Source organism: Podarcis muralis, chromosome 9 (genome assembly GCF_964188315.1).
Source record: "Podarcis muralis chromosome 9, rPodMur119.hap1.1, whole genome shotgun sequence".
NCBI classification, from domain to species: Eukaryota; Metazoa; Chordata; class Lepidosauria; order Squamata; family Lacertidae; genus Podarcis; species Podarcis muralis.
The window spans coordinates 59897643-59911991 of record NC_135663.1 but is presented as its reverse complement, the minus strand read 5'-3'; the positions used below and the strand labels follow the sequence as shown (position 1 = coordinate 59911991).

Here is a 14349-nt window from a genome sequence, read left to right as displayed (position 1 = left end):
TTGTTTTGTAGTGGTTTTATATTGAGCCATTGTGCCCCATCCTAAGGTCGCTTGTTGATGAAGAATGAGCTAAAAATATTTTAAATAAATGTGACTAACTTACTCTAAAATGGGGCTGGAGAATCCAGAGGTACAGTTAAATAGAAATACCGTACTTTCCATTGGCAGAATTAAGTTGAAATTATAATGGTTCTGTTAGAATTCCATGCCGCTTGTTTAAAAAAGAGAAAGACCTAAAACACAATCTTTAATTTTGCTTTTTTTTTCTTCCTGAAGAAGTAGTGGTGGACTTTGAATGTACAGTATTTGGATTTGTATGCAGTAAACATTGAAGGTTTTAGCCTCTTTTAGAGAGTAATATCTCTATGAAGGGAATTCCAGATAGTTGGCACCCACAAGGGAGGAGTGCATCATAAGGCAACCTGGGAAAGGCTTTTCCAGCTGTTCTTAATAGAAGGGGTTAGTTCTTATGGGGGACATGTTTAAATATAGGGGGCTTGAGATGTAAAGGTGAAAAACAACACCTTGAATGGCCTGCCAATGCCAACATTGTGAAGTGATGACTGGGTGGTTGTTTTTTTAAAACTTCCCATTTATGGAGAGTTGAGCTTGGTAATGTCACACGGCTACACAAATTCCAAGCACTTTGTGGTTTTAATTGGTCACTTCAGTACTAGACAATGCTACTCCCCCTCCCCAGTATGCTTTAAAGTTATATTGGTTAATGTTCCTACCAAAAAAAAAAAAAAAAGTGATTACAACATAATTTATTAATACATGTTGTTTGTTATTGGTTATCTGGAGCCAGAAATACAATTGCATTCTACCTGTAAAGTAGCTGTGTTGGTTCGGTTCCAATTCGATGAGCCCTGGAAATTGAATATCTTTTAAATGTGGGTGCTTCTGAAAAATAATGGTATATTATTTTTTTTCTGAAAAAAATGGTATATTAATAAGTCATCCTGTGTTTTACAGCTGATGTTGCAGTAGAGCTCAAAGGTCAGAACAGTGTATTATCCCACTACAACCGTAGGAGGCATTATTTACTTGAGAGCATGGGAATGTCCTGGCTTTGGGGGCATGCAAGGAAGTTATCACTGTAATGCCAGAAGTGATGTGCAGTATGAGTACTGAGTCAGTAACACTACTGCAGTATCTACTGTGACCACAGCATTCTTCTTGTACTTTCTGTTGTCTCCTTCACCTATGACTCATTCATTGTAGGTAAGCAGAGCATGTAGACAGTGGTACCTCGGTTTACATACGCTTCAGGTTACATACGCTTCAGGTTACAGACTCCGCTAACCCAGAAATAGTACCTCGGGTTAAGAACTTTGCTTCAGGATTAGAACAGAAATCGTGCTCCGGCGGCGCAGCAGCAGCAGGAGGCCCCATTAGCTAAAGTGGTGCTTCAGGTTAAGAACAGTTTCAGGTTAAGAATGGACCTCCAGAACGAATTAAGTACTTAACCAGAGGTACCACTGTATAGGATATTCATTTGACTCCTCCAAGGTAGACTGTGCAGCACCTATATTGACTGGTGTGTATGTATCTTGATTTGTTTGGGCTAGCTGCTGTCTTGGTGTTGAGTCATATCCATAGCTAACTACATTTCAAGTGTTATAATTCCAAAGAGCATACTCATAATCTAAAAACAGTTGTTTTAGAAACCAAATCTTTTCTTCTTCTTCATGGTTTGAAGGCCATGTTCGGATCCTTTACAGGTTGCATGTGCCCTGCAGACTAGCTGTTTCCCAACCCTGAGATCCAATATGGTGGTTGTGAACTCTCAAGCCCTTATTTTATACAGCCATGTAACTCACTGTATGCCAAATTATCTAAGGATTACATGCTGGTTAGGATTATAAAATGGTCAACACTGCTCCATATGGGGTTTATAGAAGAGCAAAGTGAACAAGATGGATAATCCAGAAGTCATCTCAGATTACTAAAGCGTTTCCTCCTGTTAAGTGTTATCCTGTACAATTGCAGTTCTTGACATTTTTGTCAACAGTTCTGACAGGGAAGAAAAATGATGCAGAGAATAAAGTCAGAAACTATGTTAATAAATGACATTTTTCCCCCATGAGCATTTTCAAAGTCAATATTTATCCTTCTCTTAAGGAGTCTCCAAAGGACACAAAGAATCGTTCAAGATTAATGTGGCTGATTTTCCCTGTGGAACTATATAGTAAAAGGGGACAGATCCTTATTCTCCATGTCATATTGAAGCCTACCACTGTACCTTTTAAAATTTGGGGTAGGAGCTGGGTCACTACAGTAATTCATGAGTGCATGTTCTCTAGGAGGCGTGAAGAAGCAGGCATGCCACTTCATGCTATCATTTTAATATGATAGCACAGTTGCAATCAGGGGTACCAACTTAAATAAAACAGGGGCAAGTAAGCCCTGCCCTGCATAATCGGATCACATGACGCAGTGCACAGACACAATTTGAATGGCAATGCCCTTCAACTTTGGGAGCCCCCGCCCCCTCAAATGTTTTATTGGCAGGCGGGGGGCAAATACCCTTTGGCTCCTAGGAGTTGGCTCCTATAGTTACAATGTTCAAATTTTCACTCTTAGATATATTCAAGATTACATTGCAATACTGGCAACCCACAATTTACACGGGTTACGTTCCAAGGCATCGCGTGTTTAAGTGAAATCACGTAAATTTGAAACTCCATTGAAAAATCCTGCAAACACTCCATTCCACCTCTTTTTGTGATGTTTCCGGGTCACTTCCAGGTTCGGTGTGATGCACGTGCACAGTTGCACACATAATTAAACATGCCTAAAATGGTTGCTCAAAGATGGAGAAGCTCTATACAGTCAGCAAAAACAAGACCTGGAGCTGACTGTGGCTCAGATCATCAGCTTCTTATAGCAAAATTCAAGCTTAAACTGAAGAAAGTAGGAAAAACCACTGGGCCGGTAAGATACAATCTAAGTCAAATCCCTTATGAATACACAGTAGAAGTGAGGAACAGGTTTAAGGATTTAGATTTGGTGGACAGAGTGCCTGAAGAACTATGGATGGAGGCTCGCAACATTGTATAGGAGGCAGCAACGAAAAACATCCCAATGAAAAGGAAATGCAAGAAAGCAAAGTGGCTGTCCAACGAGGCCTTACAAATAGCGGAGGAGAGAAGGCAAGCAAAATGCGAGGGAGATAGTGAAAGATACAGGAAATTGAATGCAGATTTCCAAAGAATAGCAAGGAGAGACAAGAAGGCCTTCTTAAACGAGCAATGCAAACAAATAGAGGAAAACAACAGAATGGGAAGAACCAGAGATCTGTTCAAGAAAATTGGAGATATGAAAGGAACATTTCGTACAAAGATTACCATAATAAAGGACAAAAGTGGTAAGGACCTAACAGAAGCAGAAGACATCAAGAAGAGGTGGCAAGAATACACAGAAGAATTATACCAGAAAGATATGGATGTCTCGTACACCCCAGGTAGTGTGGTTGCTGACCTTGAGCCAGACATCCTGGAGAGTGAAGTCAAATGGGCCTTAGAAAGCAGTGCAAATAACAAGGCCAGTGGAAGTGATGGTATTCCAGCTGAACTATTTAAAATTTTAAAAGATGATGCTGTTAAGGTGTTACACTCAATATGCCAGCAAATTTGGAAAACTCAGCAGTGGCCAGAAGATTGGAGAAGATCAGTCTACATCCCAGTCCCAAAGAAGGGTAGTGCCAAAGAATGCTCCAACTACCGCACAATTGCACTCATTTCACACGTTAGCAAGGTTATGCTTAAAATTCTACAAGGAAGGCTTAAGCAGTATGTGGATCGAGAACTCCCAGAAGTGCAAGCTGGATTTAGAAGAGGCAGAGGAACCAGAGACCAAATTGCAAACATGCGCTGGATTATGGAGAAAGCTAGAGATTTCCAGAAAGACATCTACTTCTGCTTCATTGACTATGCAAAAGCCTTTGACTGTGTCGACCACAGCAAACTATGGCAAGTTCTTAAAGAAATGGGAGTGCCTGATCACCTCATCTGTCTCCTGAGAAATCTCTATGTGGGACAAGAAGCTACAGTTAGAACTGGGTATGGAACAACTGATTGGTTCAAAATTGGGAAAGGAGTACGACAAGGCTGTATTTTGTCTCCCTGCTTATTTAATTTATATGCAGAATACATCATGCGAAAGGCTGGGCTGGATGAATCCCAAGCTGGAATTAAGATTGCCGGAAGAAATATCAACAACCTCAGATATGCAGATGACACAACCTTGATGGCAGAAAGTGAGGAGGAATTAAAGAAACTTTTAATGAGGGTGAAAGAGGAGAGCGCAAAATATGGTCTGAAGCTCAACATCAAAAAAACGAAGATCATGGCCACTGGTCCCATCACCTCCTGGCAAATAGAAGGGGAAGAAATGGAGGCAGTGAGAGATTTTACTTTCTTGGGCTCCATGATCACTGCAGATGGTGACAGCAGCCACGAAATTAAAAGACGCCTCCTTCTTGGGAGAAGGGCAATGACAGGCCTAGACAGCATCTTGAGAAGTAGAGACGTCACCTTGCCAACAAAGGTCCGTATAGTTAAAGCCATGGTTTTCCCAGTAGTGATGTATGGAAGTGAGAGCTGGACCATCAAGAAGGCTGATCGCCGAAGAATTGATGCTTTTGAATTATGGTGCTGGAGAAGACTCTTGAGAGTCCCATGGACTGCAAGAAGATCAAACGCATCCATTCTTAAGGAAATCAGCCCTGAGTGCTCACTGGAAGGACAGATCGTGAAGCTGAGGCTCCAGTACTTTGGCCACCTCATGAGAAGAGAAGACTCCCTGGAGAAGACACTGATGCTGGGAAAGATGGAGGGCACAAGGAGAAGGGGGCGACAGAGGACGAGATGGTTGGATAGTGTTTTCGAGGTTACCAGCATGAGTCTGACCAAACTGCGGGAAGTAGTGGAGGACAGAGGTGCCTGGCGTGCTCTGGTCCATGGGGTCACGAAGAGTCGGACACGACTAAACGACTAAACAACAACAACAACAAAATGGTTGCTGCCTGTACTACAATGTAACTTTAAAACCATTTGAAATGTTTATTAGAGTCGTTTCCTGATGCCATGAATGGGTTGGTATTATCTCGTCCTGTGATGGAGGCAGGAGAGCAAAGAACTCTGGGAGGCAGGTGTGGTCACTCCTCAGTTTTTTCTTTCATACAACCATAATAATGCAAGGTTGAAACAGTTGTATGTGCCTTTGGCTAGTTCCTGTGTAGCTAGTTCATAGTGATGCTTCTGAAAAGTCATCTCATTTGCAGCAGGGTGCTAGTCATAAGAGATTTGGATCTATACTTCTGCCTGCCTATCCAGCATTTCATTGGTAAAGGTAAAGGGGCCCCTGACCATTAGGTCCAGCCGTGACCAACTCGGGGGTTGCGGCGCTCATCTCGCTTTATTGGCCAAGGGAGCTGGCGTACAGCTTCCGGGTCATGTGGCCAGCATGATTCTGGCGAACCAGAGTAGCGCACGGAAACGCCGTTTACCTTCCCGCCAGAGTGGTACCTATTTATCTATTTGCACTTTGACGTGCTTTCAAACTGCTAGGTTGGCAGGAGCAGGGACCGAGCAACGGGAGCTCACCCCGTCGCGGGGATTCGAACCGCCAACCTTCTGATCGGCAAGTCCTAGCCTCTGTGGTTTAACCCACAGCGCCACCCGCGTCCATTTCATTGGTACTTGCTGCTTAATTCAGTAGACAAAAGGCAAAACGTTCCCAATGCATAGGGAGCTACATAAGGTCTTTCACATATGCACAAATAACCCAAGCAGTAAGATCTTCCACTGGGATGCAGTGCCACCACCATTGTCATAGGCTAAGAAGGCAGCAATGAACACGTCTTGCTCATCTGTGGCACTGTGGTTGCATAACTTCTGAATGAGACTCACCTAGTGCCCACTTCATTATATTTTAAGACACTGGAATTTATTTATGCTTCAGTCACCGTTTCAGTTTGTACTGTTTATTATTTATTTGTTACTTTTAAGTGGCCTATTGTTTTGTTTTGAAGTGTGCCAATGACTGTGGCCTAAATATTATGAAGAGTGGCATACAAATGCCTTAAACCAAATGCATACTCATGCTAAACTTTGGATTTTATTTGTGGTACGTCTGTCAAAGAAGTTGTCAGTCACTGTTTTAATCCCATTTGAACCGAGATGTCCTAAGCATCTTAGACCTATTCAACTCCAATAGCACGGATAGCAACCCCAATAGCATTCCCCAATAGCGGAATGGAGTGTTTGCAGGCTTTTTCAATAGAGTTTCAAATTTACTTGATTTCACTTAAACACGCGATGCCTTGGAACGTAACCCCTGTGTAAATTGTGGGTTGCCTGTATTGCAATGTAATATATCTAAGAGTGAAAAATTGAATATATCTTGTAATCTTGAATATATCTAAGAGTGAAAAATTGAACATTGTAACCATAGGAGCCAACTCGGATAGCAACCCCAATAGCAAAGAATTTACTGTGGGGAAGAAAGCTGTGTGGTCCAAAATGTTGTGCTCCCGGCTCTTACAAAAGTGTCAGTAAGCAAGAAAAGGTGTGGATTTTATGCGATTGTTAGGAACCTACCGAGAACTTTAAAAGCGACAATCAAAAACCATGAACAGGCCTCACTTTGTAGTTCATCTCCTTATGGTCCGTGAGGTCTATCCACTACCTGCGTTCAGAGTATTTTCTCTGCTGCAGCCAAAATCGGAGGCAGCGGCATTCCACCACGGGAGCTGGCTTTTAGAAAGAAAGAAAACTTTTGTTGAAAGAGATTTATATAAGCCTCGCCACGTCCAACTCGTACTAAGTACAACTTAATACTGTTTCATAAGGAGAAGGGGGTGCTGCTGGGCAGGAGGGTATTGAGGAAAGCGTCGTCTCTTTCCGCAGGGTCGCCGGTGGACGAAGGAACAGCCAGCTCTCGACAGGCTAGCCGGAGCGAAAATCCTGCCTCCCTGGCGCCGGTGCTTCGAGGTTCAACTTGGCGACTGAAGACCCAAGGCGCGCAGCAGGTAGGCGGAAAAGGTGCGAGGGACAGAGGCAGCGAGAGCCACGTCGCTTTTAAAGCTGATCTGTGACAGCCTCCTGCTCTCCTTTCGCGGGGTCTCTTTTGGGGTGCGGGTGGGTGCGCGCCCTGAAGAGCTCTCCATCTCCGCGCGCCCTTTCTGATCCTTTGCGCCTTTGGCACAGGTTCCCCGGGCTCTCCTCTTCCTCCGAAGCTGGCTGCCTTGCCGAAAGAGAAGGGGCGGGCGGGAGGTGGGGTGGCGATGGGTGTCTTTCTCCTGGAGTTGATTCCGATCATCGTGGGGAGGGGTTGGGTGTGGATTGCTGAACGGACAAAATGCCGAGCCACCCCCACTCGGAAGGAGCCTGCCTGCCTACCTACCGTGGGGGCACTCCGCAGCCGTGACGGTGCGCTTTGCAGCCAAGGCGCCCAGAAGAGACCCGTAGCCGGGGAAGGTGGCGAAGGAGCCGGAGCATGTTGGCGCTGCAGCCGCTCCCTCCGGAAGAAGAGCGCTACCGGCAAGTCCTTGCCAATCAGCGGGTAAGACGAACGCTTTGGCCACTTGGCGCAGCCCGAGCCCAACGCTGTAGATGGAGACAGGCAGCCGGGGAAGGAAAGCCCTCCTAGAAAAATGCTAGGATCGCAGCCTCGCGCGCTCTGCTGGTGCGCGTACGCGGCAGCGGATGGAAAGGCTCTCCCGGTAGAGCCGAGCCTGAAGCGATGCCCTTTTACTACTGCTGCTTATTTGTGTCTTTCTCTTTTTAAACATCGCGCGTAAGTTACTCGCGCCTTTGAAGCCGCTCTGACCCCAGGTGGGGTCAACACGTAACGGTGGATTTCCTCCACTCTCTCTTCATTATGCCCAGAGTGGGGTTTTTAATCGGGTGTGGGGACTATAGAATCGAGTGTAGTAGATTATAAAAGCGGGACTTGTTCCAGATTAAATAAAGATGGCCTTTTGCGCTTTCACACGGTGCAATTGAAGCGCGCGCTTAAAAATTAAAGTGTGAATGCAACTTTGACCGCGTGTAGTACGAAAGCTCACAAAGATTGGACGCAGCTCCCTGGAAAGTGGACGCTCGCAGGAAGCCAGAGTCTGCTGCCCGGTAATGTTTGGAATGGGCCCGTGAGAGGAGGAAGAAGAAAGCGATTTTCCGTGGGAGTTATTTGCCTAGAAACGCGCTTCCCCTAGCCAATCTCTATTTTGAAGCGAGAGGTTACCGTGCCAGTTGCTGGAGACATTATTTATCTTGACTCTAGGAATAAACGCCAAACGCTTGCAAGCTAAACAAATATTAATTAATCAGTAGCCTAACGGGAAGTGGTTTCGCTGCGTCGTCCTGTACTTATCCCTAGTTGGTGTGTCTGCCAGTCCATCTAAACACACACACACTCGAGCACACGGGTAGGAGGCCTTTGGGGCGCGTTTAAGTATCCAGAAATGACACGGGGCGGTGGTGTAGCCGGCTAGAAGCCGCGATTGGTTCCCGATTCCCCCTCCGTCCTTTCGCTTCTCGTGGGGAGGCAAGTGGCCGCGCGTCTTTTGGTGGTGCTGAAACCAGCAAGCCACCAGGAGGTCCAGTTATTAGCCAAAGCAGTTGGGCAGGTCGCTGTTGGAAAGCTGCGGTCCCTAGGTACGTCTGTCCTGCTACAGCAGTTGCAAACATGGGTAGCCTTGTCTGTGAAAAGCATGGGGGGGGGGGGAATACGAAACAAACTGATTTTTTACTGTGTCACGGTGAAGTCTCTTGACAAAGTAGCTCCTGCAACAGGTTTGCGCGTTGCGCCCCGGCTGCACGGGTGCTGCTGGGACTGCCTTAGGAAAAGGGGACGGGTTTTAAGGAGAATTTTGTTTACTAGTTTGCTGGTTGTAGACAGGAGCCGTGGTGTCTGGACTCTTCCTTTCTTCAGTGGGACAAAGAGATCAGAACAAAACCGATCTGTCACCTGAGTTAGTTTTTGCTCGTTCTTCCTCTCCAATTCACTTAATTCTTTGGGAGGACTGATCCGCTGAGATACTTGGCTTTTCTTTTGTAGCGTTGACTTTCCAAAATCGGCCTTTTCTCTCCTTCACCCGCAGTGAGTGTGGATCCAGGGTTTAACAAAGCAAAGGGGTTATCGTGTTCCCTATTTCCGTAGCGCCTTCAGAATACAAAGTGATTTATGTAAGTCTTGTGTCAGTCCACTTTTTCTTCTCTCTTTCCAATAGAGAGTCAGCAACAAGAGTAATTCCTAATTTCCTAAGAGGTGAACAGTTACACGTAGCAAAGCAAACTAAAGCGGAAAATGGGTGAGTTTGTTAGCGCTTGTTTTCACCCAGCCGCTTATGTTCAATTAAGTTGGCAACAGATCCCGATCAATACCTTAAACCTCATAGGTTGGAAAGGACCTGCAAAGCACCACCTGGTTTTGACATTTAACTGCTTCCAATCACAGTACACTAGTCTAACAGCAATGCTTAAAAACACTCCTGAACCACAAAGAACCTTAAAGAAATGTGGTACAATGCAGGCTTCCTCAGTTCCACCGAGTTTGGTGAGGTTTGCACTTAAGTAAGGGAGAAATCCTATTCAGTTACATGGGAGTAAGTTCCACTGAGCGCAATGGCATTTTCTTTTGAAGAGACAAGTATAAGCTTGCACTGAAAGTATGCTCAGGCCACATACTTACTGCCACTTTCCTGTATTTGACTGAAGTTTTAGGTCCTCATACAAACAAGTGTATCTTCAGATACCCAGATGCTTGGATCCACAACTCTTCAAGCAATCTGGTCCAACCAACTTCAGTGACAAATGAGTCTTCATCAAATCTAAGCAGCGTTATGAGTTTGTGGGTGCCAGACTCCTATAATCCTAGCAAGTGTTAAAAGCTAATCAAGCCAGGCTAGCTTCCTGATGAGGTAATCGCCTGGGTGATCCGGCCATTGAGACAACAGAGGAAAGGGTGCTCTGTGCCAGATGGCAACTGGGTGGGGGCCCTTCTTCAACTTTTAGTTAGGAGGACAAAGCCTGAGTTGGAGGGCAGAGTTTGCTGTGATGTGACCTGGAGGAAAAAGCTACAGTCAGGGAGAATCTCGGCTGATTTCTGCTTGAATCCAAGGTTGCAGCTGTGGGAGGAACAAGACCCTTTTGGATGTTAAGGTTGTCAGCCCCTCCATCATTGGCTCAGGTTGTATATACAGTGGTACTTCGGGTAATTCGTTCCGGAGGTCCGTTCTTAACCTGAAACACCACTTTAGCTAATGGGGCCTCCTGCTGTCGCCAAAGCATGGTTTCTGTTCTCATCCTGAAGTAAAGTTCTTAACCCGAGGTACTATTTCTGGGTTAGCGGAGTCTGTAACCTGAAGCGTATGTAACCCAAGGTACCACTGTATGTGTAAATGAACTGTAAAATAAAGGGACCACAATCACTGCTGTGCCTCACTCACAAAAGGAAAGACCAACCCTGGGTGAGTGCCTGGAACCCCGGAATCTCTCACTGCTCGGAGATTGGGGTGGTGTGCAACAATACCTTTGGTCCGTCTGGGGTCTACTGCATAGCACACATAACAGATCCAGACGCTATAATGTTTATGGCAGCAGCAGTACTTGTATAACTGATTTTTCCCATGAAGATATGTTAATAATTATGGGTAAGAGGAGATAAAGGGATACCTTCTTATTTGCATCCCATATCTTTGTGACTTCCCAATATGGAGGAGCTGCCAATATATTATTTTACTTGCTTCTTTCTACAAAAGTTTCCAATTGGTGTACAAGAATACTAACTATACAAATGTAAATGATAGCAATGTAGCATTTAAAATTAGCAATAACAAGTTAATTAGGCACTAATAATAATTAATAAATGAAATTATCCTCTCTACGTACAGCACAAGATTGATCACCCAAAAATCTTGCTTAAATGACCATAAAAACCACAACAGTATTAATACTCAAATGCCTACAGCTTTTTAAAAAGTACTTCATTGGGCATCTCCCTGGGGTCAGCATTCAACAAATGAGGGGGCTGCCACCCAAAAACTGTTTTCTCTTTGCCGCTCTCTAAACTTCTCTGGGGAGAGGGATATAGAGTTCTTGGTGGTTCATAAAAGAAAAGGTAGTCCATGAGGTATTGGGATTCTAAACTGTATAAAGCTTTGTAGGTTAAATCCAACACTTTGAATTGGGCAATGTGAGCCTTAAAGCTTCATGCACCAAAATAACTTTGGAACAAAGAAGTCATTGGTACCTTTGCTTCATTCTCTATGTGGAATCTTTTCTGTGACTGAATGAAGCCTTCCTATCTTGTTTATTTTTAAAGTATCATTTCTCCTGTAATGGAACCATTCCAATTGATAGCACTCTTTCTTGCAGGAGTAACTTATGAATGACAGAAACAATTTGAATTTTCCAGAACTGAAACGTATGCGATCACTCCAATTTGATAAAGCCATGTTCTGGAATTTTGCCAGGTCTGGTGTTTTTTTCCAGTCCATCTATTGAGGGAAGTCTGAACTACAGTTGATAAAAAGTAAATTCAAGAGTTATTTGTGCAAGACTTTGATGTTTAGCCCTGCAGTTTATGTCTTTAAACATCACCTCAATTTATTCCCAGTTTTAAATAATCAATATTTTTCTTTCTGGATCAGAATGCTTCTGCAATCTACCCCAGAGGCCAGTATAGTTTTATGGGAAATAAGTAGCCATTCCTCATTGGAGCTGCCCACACTCTTTTTCTCCCAAAGAGGAAACACATTCCTCCTCACTTGGCCTGGCAATTCAAGCAGTGAAAAGCAGCCTGTTATTCTCTCTTATGCTCCCATAGCAGTTTGCAACTGTAGCATGTTTATTCACTTGGCAGTAAGGAAGTCTTTTGTCACTTAGAAGGTGTCAGCAAACAGCATATGGAGGGCTATCCTTGAGCTGGAGTAGTTTCACTGAATGTTGTGGAATTATTCCAAAGTCTGAGTATTAAAGCCAAAATAATATTAATAATCACCTGCTCAGGGATCTGCTGGTGATCTGGCTGCTGCAGTTCGAACCAGCTGAAGTTTCTGAGTGGTCGTCCAGTGCAGCCCCACACAGAGCACATTGCAATAATGCAGTCTAGAAGTTACCAGAGGATAGAGTACTGTGGCCAAGTCATCTCCATCCAAAAGGGGCCATAGCTAGTGAACTAGCTGGACCTGTTAACAGTCACTCATAGCCAATAATAATCAATATACCATATTCTGGAATATAAAGTCATTCAATTCCCAATTCAAAATAGCTCATTTTTAAAAAAATGACAACACACAAGTGCATGAGCATACGCGCACACAGACACATTCCACCACTCTGTATTTATTCAGCCAATTTGTAGCTGAATATGGACCTAGGGACGCAGGTGGCGCTGTGGGTTAAACCACAGAGCCTAGGACTTGCCGATCAGAAGGTCGGCAGTTCAAATCCCCGCAACGGGGTGAGCTCCCGTTGCTCGGTCCCTGCTCCTGCCAACCTAGTAGTTCGAAAGCACAAAGTGCAAGTAGATAAATGTGGGCCACATGACCCGGAAGCTGTATGCTAGCTCCCTTGGCCAATAAAGCGAGATGAGTGCTGCAACCCCAGAGTCGGTCACGACTGGACGTAATGGTCAGGGGTCTCTTTATTTTTACCTTTACTATGGACCTAATGTGGGTTACAAGTGCTACCAAAGGAAGGAAGTGGAAGGGAACCATAGGCCGTCATGCAGTAAGGGTGTTAGCAGGTCACAAAAAGAGAAGATGGACTCAGATTTAGCTCTTGTTTTCTTCCAAGGGGGAAACAGTGCACAACTGCATGTAACCAGTGTGACTACCGTAATAGGTACATGACTGATAAGGAATAGGTGAGGAAATATCTAGCTACCTTAAGTGAATTCATAAGCTGACCACAAGCCAGCAGTGTGATGTGGCTGCAAAAAAAGATGTGCCTATTTAGTCTTCTTTAATAGAAGTTTCCAACGCACCGGAAATAGTAGTTCACGACTGGACCTAATGGTCAGGGGTCTCTTTATTATTGCAGGGTGATTTCATAGCTAAAAGCATCCTTGGAGCATGAACAGCGCGTGGATAGCTCGTGCTGTCCCTAATGATTGGTCCACGTAACATAGCCTGATCAACTGCATGGTCTTGTGTGATGACCTGATGCCTATATAAAGTAGTTTCTTTGTTTGCCTGAAGGACGGAAAAGTTGCATTCTTCAGGTTGTTACTTTGAGAGTACGGAACGCAATAAACGCTGGACTGCAGAAAGTCAGACTGTTCATCCCATGGTGTGAGACTGGTTTTTTATTGATATGGCGAGCGGGCCCTCGTCATCTGCACTAGTCATAACTCAGCTGGCGTACTGGGTCGAGTTCTGGGCATCACAATTTAAGGAGGATGTAGATAAACTGGAATGGGTTCAGAGGAGGGCAGTGAAGATTGTCAGCAAACTAAGGGAAGGCTTAAGGATCTGTAGATGTTTAGCCTAAAAGAAGGCAAGACTGAGGGAACACAAAAAAGCCCTCTTCAAATACTTGGAAGGGCTGTCACTGTAGCAAGAGGACAAATGCTTATTCTTGCTTGTCCCAGAGGGCAGGACTAGATCTAATGGACTTGAGTAACATGGGCAGGTTGATTGTGGTTGGACATTAGGGAAATACCTTAATGAGCATAAACGAGACCAGATAACAGGGGGGGAGTGATGAGTTCTCCTTCCCAGGAGGTTCTTTAAGCCGAGGCTGGGCAGCCATCTGTTTGGGAAACTCTAGCTCTGGAGTTCCTGAATTGAGCTAGACGGCCTACAACAAGACCCTCCACTCCAACTCCAATTCTATGGTCATACAAATTTAGGTATAGATACAGGGGTTGATCCTACTGGGTCCCAATATCTCACTTCCTCCCTGCACAGAAATCCAGAGTAGCTTTTATAATAAGTGCACTTGTTGGATTTGCAGCTTATAAATGGCACAGAGGTGGGGGTGAGGGCTGAACCTCAGAAGTTTTTGCTCATCCCAAGAAAACAAGATTATTATTTTTAAAAGCCATTGCTTTCCTCTCCTACCACAGTTAACCACAACAAAAAGCCTCCAAGTATCTGATATTGGGGGGGGGGGGAGTTTACCTGTCGGAAAAAGGGGGTGCCTACTTGACAAGTTTTCCAGGTTCCCTGTGATTGCCATAGGATGCACATAAATCTCACAGGTGTGGAAACAATTTCCCTAGGCATCCGTCTCAGTTATTGGGTGGAGGGGGTACCTTAATCCGAATTGCAAAATCCAGAGTAGCAGGTGCGTTAGACTGCAAACTTAAAAAACCAACGAAAGCTTGCAGCGCCTC

At 44.6% G+C, this 14349-nt stretch overlaps 1 protein-coding gene and 1 long non-coding RNA gene across 5 annotated transcripts in view; one reads left to right on the top strand and one right to left on the bottom strand.

The window, feature by feature from the left end:
- Positions 1-1790: 1790 nt before the first annotated feature.
- LOC144328898 (uncharacterized) lies at positions 1791-7549 on the bottom strand. Of its 2 annotated transcripts, none has more exons than XR_013394275.1 (3): positions 7411-7549; positions 6606-6757; positions 1791-2016 (listed from the first exon to the last, which is right to left on the bottom strand). It is a non-coding gene; the product is annotated as an uncharacterized LOC144328898 (long non-coding RNA). The 2 variants fall into 2 exon arrangements; XR_013394274.1 differs by having other exon boundaries at positions 6606-6761; positions 7411-7540.
- CORIN (corin, serine peptidase) overlaps positions 6636-14349 on the top strand; it is a 111551-nt gene continuing 103837 nt past the window's right edge. Inside the window, exons 1-2 of one of the 3 annotated variants that reach the window (XM_028745118.2) lie at positions 6636-6831; positions 6915-7036. In XM_028745118.2, the coding sequence (XP_028600951.2) occupies positions 6636-6831; positions 6915-7036 (318 nt within the window). Of the gene's footprint in view, positions 6832-6914; positions 7037-7436; positions 7570-8426; positions 8664-14349 lie in introns of those variants that run through there. The other 2 variants (XM_028745117.2, XM_028745122.2) reach the window with 2 other exon arrangements.